This window comes from Drosophila willistoni, chromosome 3R, assembly GCF_018902025.1.
Source record: "Drosophila willistoni isolate 14030-0811.24 chromosome 3R, UCI_dwil_1.1, whole genome shotgun sequence".
NCBI lineage: Eukaryota > Metazoa > Arthropoda > Insecta > Diptera > Drosophilidae > Drosophila > Drosophila willistoni.
In genome coordinates, this window is record NC_061086.1 from 31335251 (window position 1) to 31355780 (window position 20530).

General features: G+C 33.9%; 2 protein-coding genes across 21 annotated transcripts in view; one reads left to right on the forward strand and one right to left on the reverse strand.

Moving 5' to 3' along the window:
* The first annotated feature begins 283 nt into the window (after nucleotides 1–283).
* LOC6649893 (Fanconi anemia group D2 protein) lies at nucleotides 284–5555 on the forward strand. Its single transcript, XM_002072126.4, has 13 exons — nucleotides 284–415; nucleotides 496–1262; nucleotides 1318–1459; nucleotides 1519–1587; nucleotides 1648–1826; nucleotides 1884–1956; nucleotides 2024–2678; nucleotides 2734–2935; nucleotides 2991–3113; nucleotides 3172–4214; nucleotides 4282–4503; nucleotides 4569–4788; nucleotides 4849–5555. The coding sequence occupies exons 1-13, from the start codon at nucleotides 341–343 to the stop codon at nucleotides 5525–5527; spliced, it is 4449 nt and encodes a 1482-aa protein (XP_002072162.1). The 5' UTR covers nucleotides 284–340; the 3' UTR covers nucleotides 5528–5555.
* A 5135-nt stretch (nucleotides 5556–10690) lies between these two features.
* The window catches only part of LOC6649894 (heterogeneous nuclear ribonucleoprotein R), a 50663-nt gene continuing 40823 nt past the window's right edge, over nucleotides 10691–20530 (reverse strand). For 4 of the 20 annotated variants that reach the window (XM_023179684.2, XM_023179687.2, XM_023179682.2 and 1 more), the window contains 8 exons: nucleotides 20253–20386; nucleotides 20061–20189; nucleotides 19855–19995; nucleotides 19681–19787; nucleotides 19182–19303; nucleotides 17167–17498; nucleotides 14804–15065; nucleotides 10691–10913 (listed from right to left, as the gene is read on the reverse strand). In XM_023179684.2, the coding sequence (XP_023035452.1) occupies nucleotides 10738–10913; nucleotides 14804–15065; nucleotides 17167–17498; nucleotides 19182–19303; nucleotides 19681–19787; nucleotides 19855–19995; nucleotides 20061–20189; nucleotides 20253–20386 (1403 nt within the window). In that variant the 3' untranslated portion in view covers nucleotides 10691–10737. Of the gene's footprint in view, nucleotides 10914–12027; nucleotides 12329–14803; nucleotides 15066–17166; nucleotides 17499–19181; nucleotides 19304–19680; nucleotides 19788–19854; nucleotides 19996–20060; nucleotides 20190–20252; nucleotides 20387–20530 lie in introns of those variants that run through there. The other 16 variants (XM_047009244.1, XM_023179689.2, XM_023179688.2 and 13 more) reach the window with 11 other exon arrangements.

The window sequence follows — 20530 nt, forward strand, 5'->3', positions numbered from 1 at the left end:
TGGAACATGCTTCCAGTTAACACATTTAAGCAAGCACATATGTAGTATTTACAATTTTTATATCAACCACATACAATATATCTATATATTAAAATATACTCAATAGTTATAAAAGCAATATAGTTAAAAATATAAATAAATAAAAGTTTGAATTCCTGTAGTCACAATTTAAACGTTGAATTAGTGTTGGATAACGTAAATGCATTTTTTCAAATATAAGCGCCTTATTGGTGTTGGACAACGCAAGTGTGTGGTATTTTTATATAAAAGGCGGCACGGTCACACTGTTGGCGCCTTTATAGCTGCGATTTTGTTTTTTGTTTATTTATAAGATTTAACCATGTATCGCAATCGCAAAAAGCGAAATCAAAAGCCATTAAATGCCATAGATGAAAATGACACCATAAAAATTCCGGTGAGTACTATTGGATGGAATGGAAATTGGAATTCCGGGAATGTAAAGTTGAAATATTCTTCACTTTTTAACGGCGACAGCGTCATGAGGACACCAGCAAAGATGAGGCAAACACAGAAGTTTCTATTGAATTCATGAGCAGTGAGGAGAATATACCAGCATCCCAGGAGCACACTCAGCGTTTCCTTTCCCAGCACAGCACAATTTTGGCAGCCACCTTGGGTCGGACACAATCGTCGGGAAGAAATGGCTTGGGAACTTCTCGTCAGCCAAATAGTTTCTTCGAGCTTGTTCTCATAAGATCTGGCGTGCAATTGGATCAAGGTGATACTTTTGTTCTCTCTTGTGACCATGTTTCCATTGTCTCGAAGCTTCGGGATATTTTTCTACGCGCCCCGGGCTATGCCGACAAAGTGGAAACATTTAAAACTGGCCTCAATTTGGCGCTGTCTTCCAAATCAAAAATGGCACAGAAGCTGCTCAGTGGCTGCACGGTGGATGCTGCAGGCGAGGAGCAAATCTATCAGTCACAAAACAGCATTTTTATGAACTTTCTAATGATTGATTTCCTGAGAGAACCTTGCCTCGAGGTGTTATTAAACAAAATCGAAGAGATGGCCACATCAGAGGATCTCCTGAGTGGACAGGCGGTTGGAGGAGGCATTTCATTATTGCCACTCATGCTCGCTCAATTGCGTTATATGACCCTGTCGCATAGCGAAGAAATCTACAAACGCATAGAACGTGTCTTTAACAATGCCCATCAATCTGCCAGATTGGACATTATCAATAATGCCGAATTTGTACTCGATGCCAGCAAGCATGATGAATTTGTGGACTTGCTTATGTAAGTTAATTAATTGGAAGTACAAAAATCATTTAGATTTTACATCTTCTTGCAGTATAAACTACTCATCCAATGAAGAACTCTTTCATATGACCACCGTGCAAACGCTGAGCAATTTATCGTTGAGTCCAGGAGTTCAGAGTAGACTATGTGGACGGATTTTGGAATTCATAACAAGTGGCTGCTGCCCAGAGACGGTAGTTTTGTCTCACATTTTACTGCTATTATCTATTGACTATATAACAATTTTATTTAGACAATGCCACATTGCATTAGGCTCTTGTTAAATTTACTTAAAACAGACACAGATGAAAGTGTGCGACAGGTAAATATTAGAAACTGATTTGTCTTTTACAATGTTTATAACTCTTGATTAATATTCCAGTTAATAGTAAGTCTGCGGGAAATTTTCAACTGGTATCAAGGTGCCAACTCCAATTTGGCCAACGATAAGAAATCACAACTTGAGCTCTTCGAATTCTTGAAATTGGGTCTTATACGATCGCAACGTTTCTATCAGTTATGGCAGAGATCTATATCTGGTTTACGTTCGAACGCATTCAAGTGAGATGATATTACATCGATTGATTATGGTAATTTTAGATGTTTGATGATTTTCAGATCATTTGATTTGATTATGTTGCTTTTGCTGATAGATGTCAATGAGGACAACTCCATGTATATAGAGAATATAGTAAGTTCTTAAAACCTCATAACTGATATATGTATAGATGTCTAATTGAAGTGTTTTCATTTAAAAGCTTCGTCGACGCATTAAATTGGAGTACATTACGGTGGAGATACTTGAGGAAGTTAAATTACACTATCCTCATATATTGGAGCAGAATATTAGCATACTGATGCATCTACTGCATGGTTTTATGCGTGAAAAGAATCGTGCTGTATCGGATTTTGCCAAATCCGCTTATGGCATGCTTTTCAAAATATTCGATTCCATACAGAAAAGTATTTTGAAAAAACTGCTCGAGCTGACGTGTGACAAGTCAGCGAATCATTTAACTACCACAGCTTTAAATCTATTACGAGAGCTTCAGTGTAAAAATCCAAAAGGTGTTCAGAATTGTGCCATGCTCTTGATACCATTGCTTGATCGTTTGAGTGACCTGACATTATCCCAAACACGTCTGGCCATGGATCTGCTTTGTCATGTGGCATTTCCAGATCCTAAGCTAACGGAATGTGTCCAATTGCAAGAGCAAATCGATATGGTGGTCAAGAAGCAGCTAATTAATCGGGATGATTCTGTGAAGAAGCAGGGAATCATCGGTTGTGTTCAGCTTGTAGATGCAGTCGGACGCATTGAGTCAAATGAAATACAGCCAGATGATTTTGTGTCGCGTGTGGATAATATAGATATGCTGCAGGGGCGTGGCAAAATGGCAAGCAATTTGATCAGTGAGTAATGAGCTAAAGTTAAATTATTAACTTATTCACATATTGTTTTCTCTAGTCATTACTCAATCCTCAATTATTAATAATGCTGAATTGATGGCTCTATTCTTTGAGGAATTGGCAAATGTTTTCTATGATCGCTGCACCAATAACGAGAATTCATGTCATCTGGACAAGGATTTAGTTATATGGCTATGTGAGGTGATGACCTTTCGTTTTCAGAGTATCTTTGTGACCGAAGATGAGCCCGATACAATCAAGTGAGCTAACATGCCTAAGAGTTTTCACTTTCTTTAACTAAACGTATTCTTGCAGAGGTATTCAATTGGAATATCAAAAAAATATTAACGAATTGGACGATTCAAATATCGAAACTGAAACTGAGGTACTCAAGATTGGAATCAATATATCTAAGCTGGTCTTGGCCCCAAAAAATCAGTGAGTTATCGTTATTTCCCTGTTGATAGACGAAAATTCTCATAATAATCCTTTACAGAGCCTCTGAATCTATATATGTGATGGCGCCACTCTTTAATTTGGTCAGTGTACTTCACAATTTACGCTATCAGTATAGTTTAGAATCGATAAATGCCTTGCTGGGCTGTGCCATTGTGTTGCCCAAATTCATTGATGACGGCAACTATTTGGCCATCTATGACAACTTTAGCGAGGATCAGCAGAAAGCTGTGCTAACGATCTGTTTTCACACCATCAACTGGATGAGAGTTACGATCAGTGCATTCACATCTCAAAAGCATCCTGCCACAAGGAGTCGTGTGCTCCTTCGTTTGGATGAACTAATACACTTGGAACAGAAGGTGAAAACGCTTTTGAAACATGCCCCTTTGGATTTTGTACCGCCACCATATCAATTTTTAAGTAATGCCAAACAAATGGGAGCAAAGCAGACACATCCAAATGCAAGGACACTGCCCGCTGGTCGAGGTGAACACAATGAAACAGTCATGGATCCATGTGCCATGGCCAATCAGTCTACGTTGCCCGACATGACCATGAGGCTGGGACCTTGCAAGACCATCAAGAACAAAATTGACTTCGAGCATCTGTATAGCCATCAGGAGAAATATAGACCGATGGGTGCTGGCATTATTATTTTGTTGGTTGAACAAAAATTCACCCTTAATTATCCCTTGGAGTCCGATCAGGTGGGACACTTTTTGGGCCTCTCAGAGTTTCGATTTCTCCTCGTGGATCTAGTGCAAAAACTCGAAGCTGCCGTTCTTGGACAGCACACGGATGCCACAGATGCTGATTCGCAATTGCTTCATGTCAGCAAACCGGAGTATCTTATTAATGATCTTCATACATGTCTGCCAGAAGTGAATAAGAATTTAATTATCTTGGCTCAGGCAATCGATGAGCAGATGGCTCAGGTAAATAATGTCTATAGCAATTTGGATTTGTTCAAGGAGAGATTCAATTATGTGAAAGCCTGCTTTGGTCTCTGTATACGTTTATTTGCCTTGTACTTTGCCTGGAACGAATGGACCGATAAATCGCATGCAGATTTACTGCACAGTGAGTTCACTATGCTGGATACGACATATAAAATTATAGTTTAATTATATTACTTACTTACTTGTAGAATCGTTATATATGCTCATGCCTGCAGACCAGTGGAGGGCTCTCAGAAAACAAACCGTTTCCAAAGTCGCATCGCAAATCTTTGATTATTTCATCAAGTATGAAAAGTCAGTGCTAACTTTGAGTACAACAGTTCAACTCCATCGACTTGTATGCAGTTTGAGTAAATTTTGCGATTCTGATGATTCCAGTCAACCTAGATTCCAGCAAGCCGAAGATACGCGTAAGTCTTAGTGTACATTAAAAGCAAAAGCATTTCTTTTGATTTGATTTGTTTATTTGCTCCAGGCGATCTTTGTGAAAAGTTTCTGCGTCGGAAATGGTTCAATTTCACGGGAAATTTGGAAAAGGGCAGTCAATGTAACATTTATTTGGATGAGTTGGTCAAAGGTTTCCTTAAAAGCTCTTTGTATGATCGACAAAAGAACCTTTTGCATGCCCTAAAACAGGAATGTATGCTGCTTAATACAAAGGACAAGTCTTTAAATTCATATCCCAACTTTAAAAAGTGAGTAGTAAATTTTTAACGAATTAACGAAATGAATTAATTGATGTTTACATTTTTCAGAGCCAATTTTCCCATACTATTTCGTGGCGTGTGTGAGGTTCTTGTTAACACTTTGAGTGTCCAATTGGGTGTGGATACTGATGGAGATCGCTTTAAACTTTGGGAATCAACAGTTGACCTCTTGAATGGCCTACTAAACATTGTCCAAAAAGTGGAACAGCCTCGAAACTTTTCATTATTCCTCAAGCACTCGTTGATGTTCCTAAAGCAACTGCTCCAACATGGAGTGCCATTGCTGGAGACCATTGTGCGCGAAGATCCCACGCGTCTCACCAAGTTTTTGCATGAACTACAGAATGTCACAAGATTCCTGCATCAACTTTGCTGCCATTCGAAGCTCATCAAGAACACCGCCATCATATCGTACATACCCTCGCTGCGTGAAACTATCGAAGTATTGGTATTTCGGGTCAAGGCTCTATTAGCTGCTAATAACTGCCATTCGGCTTTTCACATGGGCAACATAATCAATAGAGATTTGCATGGCGATGCCATTACCACGCCGGTTGGCTCAATTATAAGCGAGGAGAACAGTGATGAGGACATACCCGAAGATGATGCCAGTGTGGATGAGACTATAATGACCGATGAAATGGCTGGCATTAGTTCCAGTTCGATCAGACCAAGCACAAGCGGCGGCAGTCGTAGCAAATCTTCGTCGCGCAGTAAATGTTTCTAAGAACAATTTAACAATAAAAAACATACAAACCTCAAAATGTTTGATCGTTTTTTGTTTTTCTTTTCATTTTGTTGTTTCTTTTTATTATCTGGATGCAATTTAATTTATTTAATTTTTCGTATTACAAATAATAACAAATGTATGTATATCAAATATTTGTTTAGTACAATATGCTTCATCTTCATCTTTATTTTCATTCACTCCTCACACTTTTGTTCTCTTCGTTAACAATAATTGTTTTTTGTTTTTGTTTTTCTTTTTGTTTTTGTATTAAGACGTAAAAGTTTCTCCTCATTTTACAGATTTCATGTTGTTTTTGTTGTTGTTTTTTAATTGGCGACGTTACGTTACACGGCACATGAATCCCTATGCGAAATGTTTTTGTGATGTGATTGTGATTACAAAAAATCAATATCATATATCCTATATAGATTTTAGATAGTTAGGAAAATAAAACTAAATCAAATACACACACTCACACACACACACACACACCTACACACCTTTAAATTCAACTAAATTGTGTGTGCAATGAATCATTGGAAATTATTAAGAGACAATAAAGCGGATCAGAACCCGAATCGAAGTTGTTATTGGATTCTTGCCGACGTTTAATAATCCACAATCAAAACACATTCCTTTACTTTTAGTCTTTAAACAACTGGTACAATTTTTGTTGCCAATTGATTTTATAAGTTTTGAAATATAGCTGGAAAAGAGATTTAAAAAAAAAAGAATTTGGAAAAAGTTTTCAAAACGAAGTACACATAGAATTCTATCTATGTATAAGTTATATAATTCATTCATCTGGTGTTTTTTTTTTTTTTTGATTTATTAATTTTTATTGTTTTCTTTATTTGCCAATTTCTCAAAACTTAAAACATTTTACACAATTTTTTTAATTTTAAAAATTTTTAATACGTACGCAGTCTGTTTAAAAGTAAAGTTAGATTATACACGCCTACATCCTACTACATCATATACAATATATATATATATTCAATATATATACTCATATAAATACATATATGTATTTAGATAGAAAGTTATATATATTTGTATATATTTGTTACTTGTATATATATATATATAGATTTAGTAATTATGATTAAATCTTGCCTTTGCATCATCACAATTCATGTAAAGTATATCTTTTATATCTCATTTTAATAACTCTGATTTTTTTGTTTTGTTTATGCTGTTGTTGTTGTTGTTGTTATTAATGTTGAATTGAATTATAGTTTCCCTTACTGTTGTTTAGTTAAAATTGAAATGTAACACACATATTTAGATAATTTTAAATGTTAGTTAAACCAAAGAGAAAACGAAACGGATTAATAATAATTTTGCTTCCTTTTACAAAGTACTCTTGGGGGGGTGGGGCAGGGGCGAAAAAAACAATTAATAATGAAATATGTTTGAAACGAATTAAAGAGCTAGGAGTTATTAGTTCGGTAAGTAAAATTGTTTAACATTAGATTCATTAATAGTTAAATCATAAAAATATTTCACTAATAATTAATATTCATCTGGGTTTAAAATGTATATATATATATATTATATATGTATATGTATTATAATTCATATTTATAATCAAAAATTAAAAACTAATTTTGCCAAACGTTTTTGCTTTCCCGAAAAAAATTAATTAAACAAACAAACAAATTACAATATTTAACACAATTAAACGAAGGAAAAAAGGAGTAAGAGGAGTAAAAGAGTAAAAAGAATGTTGAAGAAATTTTAGTAGGATTATTAGTTAGTTGATGAAACTTTCTTCAAGTTGGGTTAAGTCAGAAAGAATAGAAAACTGATTAGGCGGCACTTTGTTTAACTTGTCGATTAATTTGATTTTTGTTTTTTTTTTTAACGGAGTGTAACAAGTTGCCAATTAATTTGTTTTTTTTTTTTGCTTTTGGGTTGTTTTTTTTTTTTTTTAGTTTACAATTAAGACAAAAAACAGAGACATTAACAATTACAAAAAAACTTACAAATTAAATTACAAATTGAAAACAATATTTAAAATCAGTACAGTATCGAGAATTAAACAAAAAACTTTTAAAATTAATGTATTGTATAATATGTATATATTTGCAATTTTTTTCTCTTCTTTTACGCTTTTCGGTTCACACAAAAAGTCACCAAAATTAAAAAAAAAAAAAAGTTTTTAACTTTTAAAGAAAGTTTTGAAATAACAAATAAAAAAATAAAATTAAATTTTGCATGCGGTTTTAAAAAAAGTAAATAAATTTTGCTTTAACTTCTATAAATTACTTTAATTATTGTGTGTGTGTGTGTGAGTGTTAAGAAAATTTATAAAAAACATTTCAGAAAAACATAAAATAAGTATTCAAATTTGGGTTAAATATTTTATAAAATCTTAGAAAATGGCGTACTCTGCACTTTCTTTTCGACAGCAGTTTACTTGTGTGTTTGTATCTATGTGTGTGTGTGTGTGTGTGTACTAATTTTAAGCTTAACTATGGTCATTTAGAATTTCTTGTTGTATATGGTTTTTGTTATTAAATTTGTTTGTTTTTTCTTCACTTATTGTTTGTGGCTAATAATTAAGTATTAAAGTTTTTTGCTGGTTTGCAAAATTTTGCGCAAGTTTTATATAAAGTTGAAATTGTTTAATATTTTTGTTGTTGTTTTCTTTTAGGCAACTGCTTGGTGTGTGTATATGTTTCTGTGTCTGTCTGTGTGTGTGTGTGTAACATAATAAAAATTATAATATTTGCTTTTGTTGCTTGGTTTTTTTGTTTCTTTTTTTGCATCTAGGCTTAATGTGGTTAACAATAGTCATAGATACGTTTCTCTCTTCGTTTTCTTACACACTTTTTGCTTACTTTTCAATTAGTTTTTAATTTTTTTTTTGTTTTTTGTTTTTAATTTTAATTGCCAACAGTTTGAGTTTTGTTTTAATATTATAGCTGGAAGTAGGATTTTTCATTTTTGTTATTATTTGCTTTAGTTTAAAACTAATTTTGTTTGTTTTTATACATGTTTTTTTCTTTTTGTTTTGCTCTATAATTTGAGATCTAGATCAAGAAAACGGAAACGGAAATGAATTTCTTTGAAAAAAGTTTCAGGCAAGTAATTTTCAGTATTTTTTTTTTTGCTTTGAGTGTGACCAGATGTGTCTGTTTTGTGAGCGTGTGTAAGTATTAGTAGGCATGAAGTTACAATTACAGTTCTTTAGTTGCAAGTACAGTTATGTACACCCTTCGCTAGTTCCTCTCTAAGCGGAACTGAATTAGTTCCCGGAACTAGTATTTATTTTAAAATCTTTGCCAATCTTTACCATATATATAAAAGGATTATATGTACGTGGTGTCTTTGTTTTATGTGCGCCTTGTAGCAGGTTTTTTCTTAAATAAGTTTGCTTTTTGTTTTTGTGTTTTATTTTTTGAAAGGCTGAGGCAAAGAATTGCATATAAAGTATGTTTATGTTTTATTTTGTTTTTTTTTTTTTTGGGTAACTTGCAATATAGTTTTCTTTTTAGGAGGGGATTAAAAGAGCGCATTGGCTAAATGTGAATTCATAAGTTCTCAGAGGGCTGAATTGAATTTGTGTTTAAGACCTAAGCGGATTATATAAATCGTCATAGTAATTCCATTTTAGTTAAGTGTAAATATTGATTATTATTATTATTATGTATTATTATCAATTTCGTTTAATTTATTATGAAACTTTACTCTGCTGATTTTGTGATGTCTGCGTGTAACTGTTTATCTAGGGTCTCTTTCTAATTGTAAGTAATTCGTTGTTAAGAATAATTTTTTCTTTATTGTTTGTCTGTCTGTCAGTCTGTCCCTGTGTGCAATTTTACTTAGCTCTCTACATATATACTCTCTATTTTGTTGTTGTTGTTGTTGTTGTTAAAGTTGCCTAAATTTTAGTTGATTTTAAAAAATAGTTTATATATATCTGGTTTACTCAATGTTTTGGTTTTTTCTTTTTTCTTTATATGTTTTTTGCAGAAAGTCTTGCCATTTGCTTACGCTGGGGCATTATATAATAATGCCCTCAAAGCGCATATCTAGAATTTATATCCTTTTTTTTGTTACTACTTGTTCTTTCTAATTTATTATTTTTTATTTTTTTTTGTTTTTGTCGTAATCAGTCAATTTTTACTTAATGAAGCTTTGCTTTTTATTTCAATTTGAATTTGTTTTTCTTATTTTCAGTTTCTCGTTTTCTTTCAATCATCTGAGCTTTATAATTTTTGTATATATGTATTGTAAGTTACTTTTTGTTACATACATATATATATGTATATGTATGCATGTGTTTTTAGATGTATACAATAGCTTTAGCTTTTCCTTCTTCTCGTATTTGATTTCAATTGTAAATATGGTAAAAGTTTTCCAATTTAATGCACTCCTCCCCTCTTCTTATCCTCTTTTCTCGCTGAGACACAGATACACTTTCATTTTATATATGTATGTTTTTGTGTGTGTGTATGCTGCTTGCTTAAGTTTTAAAATCTGTTTTAATCTTTATATAGGTTTACGATATATATATGTATATATATATGTTATTTACTTTTGCTATATACGCTCAATTATTGTTTCGATTACAAGTTAAAAACGTTCCCTCCTCTCTTTACTTTCGATCTTATTTTTTTGCTTGTTAATTAATTTTAAAAAATTGTTATTTTTTTCTTTGTTCAAATTTACTTTTAAAAAAGTTGGTGAAAAATACGTTAAAAATGTTGTTTTACTGCTGTTGCTGCTGCTGCTGCTTCTGTTTGCAAGGCTTTTTTTTTACTACTTGAGGTTGAGATTACATACATACATATTCCATATAACATATATATAGATCTAGAACACACCTACATAATATATATATATATATATGCCACCACTTTTTAGAGGGGAGGATTTTGATGGTGTGTTAAGTAGAAAACGTTTGCTAATTTTGGAATTGATAGATTGAGGATAATCCTAAGACATACGTGTTTCTTACTATATAAAAAAGTTGTAAGAGGGGAAAGGGGTGAGGGGGGAGCGGGTTAGGGAGGAGGGAGTGAGAAGAATTGCGGTGATTTGCTGCATTATTTCCAATTATTGTTGTTGAAAATATATATATTGTTATAGTTGTTTGTTGTTGCTGTTGCTGCTGCTGCTCAATTTGTGTGTGTGTATGTTTTATTGTTGTTGCTTTAACTGTGTGTTGCTGTTGTTGTTGCTGTTGTTGTTGGTTTTTAACTCCATGCCGAAAACGTATCCATGTACCACTGTTCACCATTTGTGCCTAGAGGTTGCTGTGGTAGCGGTAAACTGCCCCAACTGCCGCCATTTCCTATTAAACCGCTTGGGTAACGTCGCTTAACATCTGCCGGATTTTGGTGACCTCCATCGAACTTACGTTTACCGACTACTGCATTTCCATTAGAGCGCATTTATTGATCGAGAGTTGGATGTGTGTGTGTGTGTGTGGGTGTGTGTGTATTGTTTTTGTGGGTGTGTGTGCAGCATTTTCAAAAGAGAAAAAAGAGAAAAAGAATTAAAAATATTGTTAATACAAAAATGGTTCAATGTTGTTGTTATTTTTGGTTTGGTTTGCTTTCTTTTTGCTTTTAGCCGGGCTATGGTTTCAATGAGGATTTGTTGTTGTTGTTGTTGTAGAAGATAGACAGAGAAAGATAGATTTCATATTTTTTCATATACTTTTTGTTTTATTTCTTTTTTTTGTTTGTTTTTTAGTGAAATGTTTTTTTGGGTTGTTTTTGCTTTTAATTTTTGCTTCATTTTATTTTTGCTTGTTACAGATCGAAAGAAATATGTGTTGTTGACATAACGTTGGGGACTTGGGCATTTTTTTGTTTACATTGTTAGACCAAAAAGTAAATTTAAAAAAAAAATTAAACATATAGTTAGATGGGGGGGTCGTCCAGAGTGACTGAATGAATGTGAGGGCGGTTGAGGGCGGTTGAGGACGTGGGGGAGGGGTAGCGGTATGCGTGTGTCTGGTGTGTAACAATTTAGAATTCTTCACAATAGTCAATATTTATATATGTATGTGTCTGTGTCTGTGTGTATGTGTGGTGTGCATATATTTAAAACATTTACATGATATTATCCTTTAGATTAAACATGGTCAAAATGGTTTGTTGGTTAAAGAAGATAGGAATGGCCGGGGGGGAATTGGGGGGTTCCTTGTATATATAGATAGATCCAAGTCGTTTCGCAAATAAAAATAGCCAAGATAGGCCAAATGGTTGTGGGGGTTAAGGGGCAGGGCAGGGGGTTTAGCGTTCGCATCTTAAAAAATATATATATAGTCAAATCAGTTGAATCCGGGTTGGGTGTTATGGCAGCATTTCTGGTTATTGAACTGATCTGATCTGCTTGCCTTGGTTTGGGGGGGTGTCCATTTGTCTGTGTGTGTATGTGTGTGTGTGTTTGTGTGTGGGACAAATTTCGATCAACATTTTTTTTTTTTGGATTATACACAACAAAGGAAAAACAGAAAAAAAAAGACAAAATGTAACTAAATGTTGGAACGAGTTATGAGTATTAATAACATGTGTGTTTGTGTTTGTGTGTGTGTGTGTATGTAAGTGTGTGGGCTTTTTTCTTGCATTTTAACTAAAGCTGGTCAAATTAATGTCTGTGAGATCGTTTTGACTTGGATTTATGTGAGTGCTTCTTGCTTCTATGCGACTTGATTGATTTTTTGTGTAATTTACGCTTTTTGCTTGTCGAGCGAGTCAATTCACTGTCCAAGGAACTGCTGGCCGTAGATGCGCTACGTTTAGTGGCCCTCCATGTATGTCTTGAGTGCAGATCCAGCTAGAAACAGATTTGGTAGGTAGTTTTCTTTTCGTTGGTTCATTTTTTCATTTTTGGGGGAAAATTGATCAAAAACAAAAAAAAAGCGCGCGTATGTGTTTGTGTGTATATTGTGAGGCGTACTCTAAGACTGAAAATCAAAAATATCCACTACAGATAGAGAGAGATAGAGAGAGAGAGAGAGAGAGAGACAGAGAGAGATAGAAAAAATAGACAGACACAGGAAAAGGGAGGAAGAAATACAAAAGAAAGCAAGTAAAGTGTGTAGAGTGATAAAAGCAAGAGTAAAAGTATGAAAATATACACAGGGGGAGATGTACACGTGTATGTGTGTGTGTGTGTGTGTGTGTGTGTGTAAGGTGTGTATAGACAGATCATCTCACGCCTTTCCCTTTTAAAGGAAAAGCGTGCCAAAACTTTTCTTCTTGCTGCATATGGAAGAATTGCATCACGAATAACAAATTATATGGCCAATAATATATATACATATGTATATGTGTGTGTGATTGTGTGTGAGCATGTGTGTGTAGTAAACATAATACACGAATCGATTAGTATTTGTAGAGTTAAACAAAATTATAATGGTATAAAAACGCTCGAGTTGGGTAAAATGTGTTGATTTGAGTTATACCCGCAAGTGTAAGGGGGTGGTGGGGAGGATTATAGTTATATATATAAAATGTATAGTAAAAAAATGGATAAATAAATATAGATATTTTATACCTGCATATTTTTTTTTGTTGGGAGTGGGGTTAATTTTGTTTTTTTTGTCATGATGATGAAATTTTTGATGTATTTGATTGATATAAGGGAAATGCACATAAAGATTATATAGGTATATATAGTTAATTGATTAATTTAGTTTATATAGGTAGGTTATAAAATGGTGGTAAACATATCTATATACATATATATTCATCTTTGTGCAATCGCAACTATATCAATTGTTGGAATATAAGTATATTATTATTGTTATTATAATTACTATAAAGCGTTTTTTTTTTTTTTAAATTACCAAAAATATAAATTTGAAAACACAAAATCCGTTTTTAGGAAATGAAAACAAAAAAAATTATATACACGTACGTCAAAAATTTGTAGGGTATTTGTTGAATTTAATTTGTAATTGGAGAAGAGGGCATTGTGCGGGTGACATGAGGCAGAGAGAGAGATAGGAGAGAGAGAGAGCGAAAAGGGTAAGGAAAATAAAAGGTTACAAACGAATCGCCGCCTTCATCTTTGAATCTCTCCTTATTATATCAAATATTCTGACGACTCTCTATGACGCTGGCGCTTACAAATTTCTCAATTTTCTTTTTGTTTCAGTTAGTAGTAATCTTAGTTACACTCTAGAGATGGCATAAAAGTAAGGATTAAGTTAAAGATAGGTGACAATTAAGTGTGAATATAAATACTAATCGATTCATAAAACGTTTACAATGAGAGAGCAGAGTAACTGATGACACATACAAGAAACACATTCGTCATGTATATGTATTGGTATAATTTGTTATATGTTGCGTGTGTTTCCATATACACATATAGATAGGTGTTTGGGTAGTGTGTGTGTGTGTGTGTGTTGGTCTGTCTGTGTGTGTGGGTGAATTTGCTGCTGACTTTGCTGCTTACAGTGGACATGCATAAAAATGTAGCATACATTTGAGCGCAAAATTATATTGTATAAGAAAACAAACATTTTTTCCACATATATTTATCTGTATATATATATATATTTGTACAAAACTTATTTAAAATCCCACAATTTGTAAGCAGCAAGACCAGAACTACTACATATATAAGGACATATAGAGAATTGTTTTTTTTTAAAACAAACATGTTGCAGCAATAGAAAAAAATAGAACAAAAAATATTGTAAGAAAAAAACAACCAAATGGTCAAATTTAGATGGTTTAATGATAGGATCTGGTTTTAAACGGGGGGCGGGGGGAGAAGTTGGAGGAGTTAAGGCAAAATACAACATTTAGGATAATTACAAAAATTTACGAGACACACACGACATAGAATAGAGAAGAATTAGTGACTTTTCCCTCTTTTTTTTTTTTGAATCTAATTAAGAGAAAACTCTCGCGTTTTGTGTGTGTGTGTGTGTGTGTGAATTGTCCTTGTGCGCTTCTTTAATACATATGCGTATGTCTGTGTGTTTGTGTGTGTGTGTGTGTGTGTGTGTGTGTGTGAATGGGTGGTGTGTGGATGTCTTTTGGAGGTGAAAAAGTGTAAGATTACAAAATTTGTTGTTGGCTTTTACATTTAAAGATTCATATTTTTGTTTTTTTTTTTTGGTTTGTTTGTTTACACATGTATATGAAGAATTTTGTATTTTCTTTTTGGGGGGTTTTTTCGCTTTTCTGTTTGCTTTTGTTGCAGTTTTTCACGTTGGTTGTATTTTTTCATTGGTGTTTGGTTTTGATTTGATTGGTTTTTTGATTTTTTTATTTTTTGTTTTCATAAGCTCACCTGGTAAAGTTTGTAGCGGCTTAACGTGATGGGTGCCACGAGCGCTTGCACGCGTTGGTACCACCCCACGGACCCCCCCGGTTGCTGCCGGCGCCCCCTGAACGGTGGCCCCCCGCTGAGCTACTGCCGCCGCCACCACCTGTCCCGCCGCCGCCGCTGCCACCGCCTGTGACGTTGTTTGGGCCCCCAGACGACTGATGCTGCCACGCTGGCCAACGACTCGGCCACGCTGCACTGTGATTCCATGCCCACGACCAACCCCCTTAGGTTATTATCAATATCGTTATCATCATCATCATCATCATCGTCATCGTAGAGTCATCATTATTTTGGCATCATCATCATCATCATCATCATTGCATGCATGCATTTGTGTTTGTGTTGTGTGTATGAGTGTGGGCGGTTTTATGAGAGTGTGTGTGTTGTGTGTGTGGTGTGTGGTTGTGTGTTTGGCGGTGGTGGTTATTCATTTTTGTTGGTATCCGATTATCATTATCCATCATTATCCATCGGTGGTGATCATTTCATTTCATTTCATTTTTGGCCGTTTTTGAATTCAGATTTTACAAATTTTTTGTTTGTGGTTTTTTGTTTTCGCATTATAAATAAGTTGATAAATTGTTTATATATATATATATATTTATATACATATATATGGATCGCCAAGATAAGTGTCAAATTTTGTATAATTTTGGAGGTTTCAAAGACGAGTCGAATGCAGAAATTCAGAATATAACAAAGGAAAGAAACAGGGTTCGCGTTTTCAGAATCGAACATTTTTTAAGTCGGAGAGAGCGAGACAGAGAGAGAGAGACAGAGTGTGTTTGATATAATTTTTAAAATTTTTGTGGGTTTATAATTTTGGGGGGTTTTTGGTTTGATTTTTGTTTTTGTTTTGAATTTTTGACGAACATATATATAATTTTGTTTTGTTTTTAGTTTTTTTGACCGAAAAACGAATGAATTGTTTGCATATATATTATATATGATATAGATATATATAAATATATAACAAGAACACATAAAAAGAAAAGAAAGAAAAGAAAAAATCGAAATAAACGCGTTAGATTCTTGGTGTAAAAAAACTGTTGTTGTTGTTGTTGTTTGGTTTACTTTTGTACATATGTATATACAATACATATGTGTATGTATATGTTTTATATATATATATAGATATTTGTATTAATATAGAAATTACATTCTGATATTTCTAATATATTTATGTCTGTTGTTGTGTATGTTGAAAAAATAAATTTATATTTTTAGCTCAAATTCGAATTCAACTAGCATTTTGTTTGATTTGATTTGATAGAGATTTGTGTTTTCTTTTCGATAATATACTTATTATGATATGATGGGATAGAAATAATAATAGTTTCTCTTCTTGCGATTGACACAAAATTAATTTAAATTAAGTAAATCACAAAATTAACAATAAAGCAAGTGTGTTTAAAAAGCGTAATAAATTATTAATAATACGTTGAATATATGCAAAAGCAAAGCCTTAAAATTAAAAAGCGTCTTAAAGAAAAGGTAAAACCTTGGTCTGTCTGGATATGTCGACTATATCTAATACCAGAAGGCAAAGGTGGATTATTGCATTAGTTAACTGATTTGTATATTGTTTGATTATATAAAAGTAGTTTGATTGACGTTTGGAAGGATTAAAAAGAATGGACTAGCTTTCTATTATTTGAAGTTGCTGATCAGAAATCGTTAGTCAGTATGTATATAGTAACATTCTATAATATGGATCAGGATCTGTAGATAATCATAATCGTATGGTCATTAAACTTCAGATAAACTTGGTCGTCGCAGTTAAAGCCAAAGCAAACAAAGCCTTAAAACTAAAAAGCGTAAATGTGAATTGGCTTAAAAAATAAATAAAAAGCAGAAATATGAAAATTAAATCTAATAAGCATTTTGTTTTGTCGTAAGCATAGATTAATTTAGTTATCCATTGTAAGGTGTGCAGCGTTTTGTGTGTGTGTGAGTGTATTATGTGGATGTAGGTGGGCGTGGTGGCTTGGTGCGCTGTTGGTGGGCGTGCAAAAATTTTGAAAACACCAAAAGAAAAAAAAAAGTGAAAACAAGACAAAAATTAATTTTGATCAAAAAAGCGAAACGCGAGAAGCAACAAAAAAAAAAGAAAAAAGAAAGGAATTATATCTTAAATCAAATGCCATTACTTTTCAAATTACTTTGGGGGATGCAACAAATATTACACAAGTAACTACTAATTGTCAAATTCGGGCAATGTTTCTCATGTGTTTCTGCTGTGTGCGTGTGTAATCTGTATCTGTATCTGTAAATTTGTATCTGTATCTGTTGTCTGACGCATTTCGATAATTAGGTTAACCCACCATAACGCCCGGAGAACTGGCCGGATTATTCATTGATTGACTGTGTTGTGGTGCTCTGGCCAGACGTTGCGTACCCCCGGCCAAGGGTGAATTGACAGCTGCCGATGCCGGCAGACTGACCACCGATGGACTGGCCACGGCCAAACCATTGCCGCCACCGGCCAAAGCACTGGCCGCAACGCCTCCCATACTGGCCGCATAATCATAGTAAGTGTAATCATTCTCATACTGCCGATAGACATCCTCATAGTAGGCGGGCTCGGCGGCGGTATAGCCGCCAGTAGTAGTCGGCGGCCGGAATTCCGAGAAACCGAAATAGTCATAATCATATTCTAAACATACACCACATCAGAGCGGGAACAGGATCGAGGAGATGAGGAAATGAGGATAATGAATGTTAAAAAGATTAGTCAAATGGGTTAAAAATTACAAATTAAAGGTTTAATAAAAGGTTGGAATATGAGTGTGGGTGGTTGGTGTCAGAAGGGGAAAGGAGGTGGAGCCCTAACACGACGAATCTGAATGTTTCTCGCATTGCCAATTAATAAAGTTGTCTGCCAATATTAAATGGACCAATTGCTTTCAATTATGACAAGATGGATGACGTTTTAACAAAGGATGTTAATGTTGTTGTTGTTGTTGTTGAGGTTACTTACCGGTGATATAACATCAAACAGTATACAGGGTGCTTAACATTCGCTACACAGAGAACACAATTGCAACATTTAATTATCGATAAACAAACTATGTAAACTATGAAAAGTTAAAACAACAAAAAGGAGAGCTAACTAAAATTAGTTGTTAAGTATTATTATTATTAGGTTGCTGATTTTGCACTTGGAGCGACATAGAGAGTTGTAGTTTTGTTCATTTTTCATATGGTTTTCGTTTTGGAAATGGGGTAAAGGCAAAAGGTAAAAGGGGGCCACAAGGAGCAGAGTCGAAGATAAAGACGAAAGAGAAAAAAACGCATGCAAAACTAAAATTAAACATATGAAACATATTTAGAGAGAAAGAGAGAGCGGGGGCGGTTCAACTTAAACAACATTTACAATAATGGATTTAAAATTAAATTAAAATGCATTTGATATTATCCAATAATATTTTTACCATTTCGATTAGTGGGTTATTTTTGGTTTTTGACTCAATTCTAGCTGGATTTACATTTCATTTTATATTTGGTTTAGTACATATTTCTGAGTTAAAAGGGTCCTAAGGGGGGGTGAGTGGTTGGTGTTGGGTGTGGTGGGGGTAGTTAAAGGGGTCAAGTGCTAAGCATGATTAGTAGTGAGTGTGTGTGTGTGTATGTGTGGGGGTTTCTTTTCTTTTTTGATGATGGTGAAGTTATGGGGTCAGCGGCGCTTTTCTAAAATTAACTTAACTCGAATAAAACGATAATACAATGTGTGAAGAATAGAATAAAAATGTAATAAATTAAAATTAAATTAAACAACACAAAATAATTAGGCAGCTGGCCAATAAATAATCATACAAAGAATGAAACTTCTCGACAAAGAGAGAATGTACACACACAGAAATCGAGAAGGATTTTAGTTAGAGTTTTGGTTAATTACTATGTTTAAATATAAAAAACACAAACCTAGCACAACAAAAATATACGGAAAAGGTATACCCAGACTTGATTTTCATTTTGCTTGAGTGTGTGTGTTAATGTATGTAATTTGTGTGTGTGTGTGTGTGTGTATGTGCCTAACACAACTTGGCTAACTTGACCGCTACAAAAACTAAATTAACAGAGAGAATTCCTTTGTTTTGTTTTTTTTTTTAAATATATATTAACAATATTTTCAATTAATAAATGTACTAAAATATATATATACAGAAAGGATTGCAATATGGCAAAACTCTCTTTCAATTAGACGTGGATCATCTCGTCTTAACCTATACATACATATGTGTTTATGCTTTGGCCTATAGGCCAAGTTAATAAACACATATGCTGATTGATTGTATGTCGTGTGTCATATGTCACTTGGCGAATTTGCCAAACTTACCGTATTCACGTGGCATCGGTGTGCGCAGAGGCATGCGAGCACTTGGAAGGCGCATTGGCGGCATCGACATCATGCTGGGATGTGTCGGCGATAGGTTTCTGTATGGAGACAATGTTTCAAATCTAAATTTACAAAATAGGCCAAAAACCACAAGAAGGTTAAGAAGATTTTTCGTTAACGCGTTTATGCGTTAGGACATTTGTGTATGTGTGTGTGTGAGTGAGTGAGTGTGACGAAGTGAGTTGAAGTTGGGCGAGCAAAGAAAGAAAATACAAAATAAAAATTAATTATGATGTTATATGTGAGAGAGAGAGATGGCGACTTTGAAGGTAAATCAAATCTATACAAATTTAATGCCGAAATTAAAGTTTAATTATATGCCCAATATAATTTGTTGTTGTTCTTTTAGAATTTTGCGCCAATTTAAATAGAATTTTGTTGAAATTTTTGTGGATTTATCTTAGATTAGTTTTAATAATTGTTTTAAGTGATGACTTACCCCACTAAACCGGGACGCGTCTGCATCATTTGCATCATACGACGTTCACGTGCACGCAGAATTTCCTCTTTTTTCTTTTTATCTGAGGGAGGTTTGGCGAGTGAGACCTATAAAAAAAGGCATAAACAAAATGATTAACAATAGGAAAAGGTATAAATGATCATTTTTACTTACCTCAATATTCGAGGCGCCGATCTCCTTGCCATTAAGGCCACGCATAGCTTCGACGGCGCTATCACGATCCTCAAAGTGTATAAAGGCATAGTCTTTAATCTTCTTAACGCGTTCTACTTTGCCATATTGCTCGAATTGTTCCTACAAAATGGGTAAGAGACACAAATTAAGTATCTCTCTATGAAAAGAAAATCAATTTTGTTTACCTTCAGTTTGTCTTCAGAGACATCCTGTGTTAGATTTCGCACATATAGCACTTTAACCTTGGACATAGTTTGTTCATCTGGCTCCTCCTGTGGATCGGCCCAGTCGACTATTATATCACATCCCCATACCTTAAAAAAAAACCAAGTCAAATAAACATATATCTAAATATTTATCTCTCGTTTTTTACTCACCTTAATTCTACCAGTGCCAAGTCTTCGTTTGGCCAATGAAGCCGCCTTATGTGAGTCATATTCAAGAAAACAGAAACCGCGATTCTTTTTCTTATCATCTGGAGAACTGTATATGATTACCTCGTAGAGACCAGCTACATTTTCAGTAAGGTTTTATTTTTATAAACAAATGTAAAAGAAAATTGATATATAAGTACAGCAAATGGAAATTGTAGTATATATACAAAATTGAGTGAATAATTTTTATTGGTTGGTTAGTAATGCAATTTTTCTTTCTT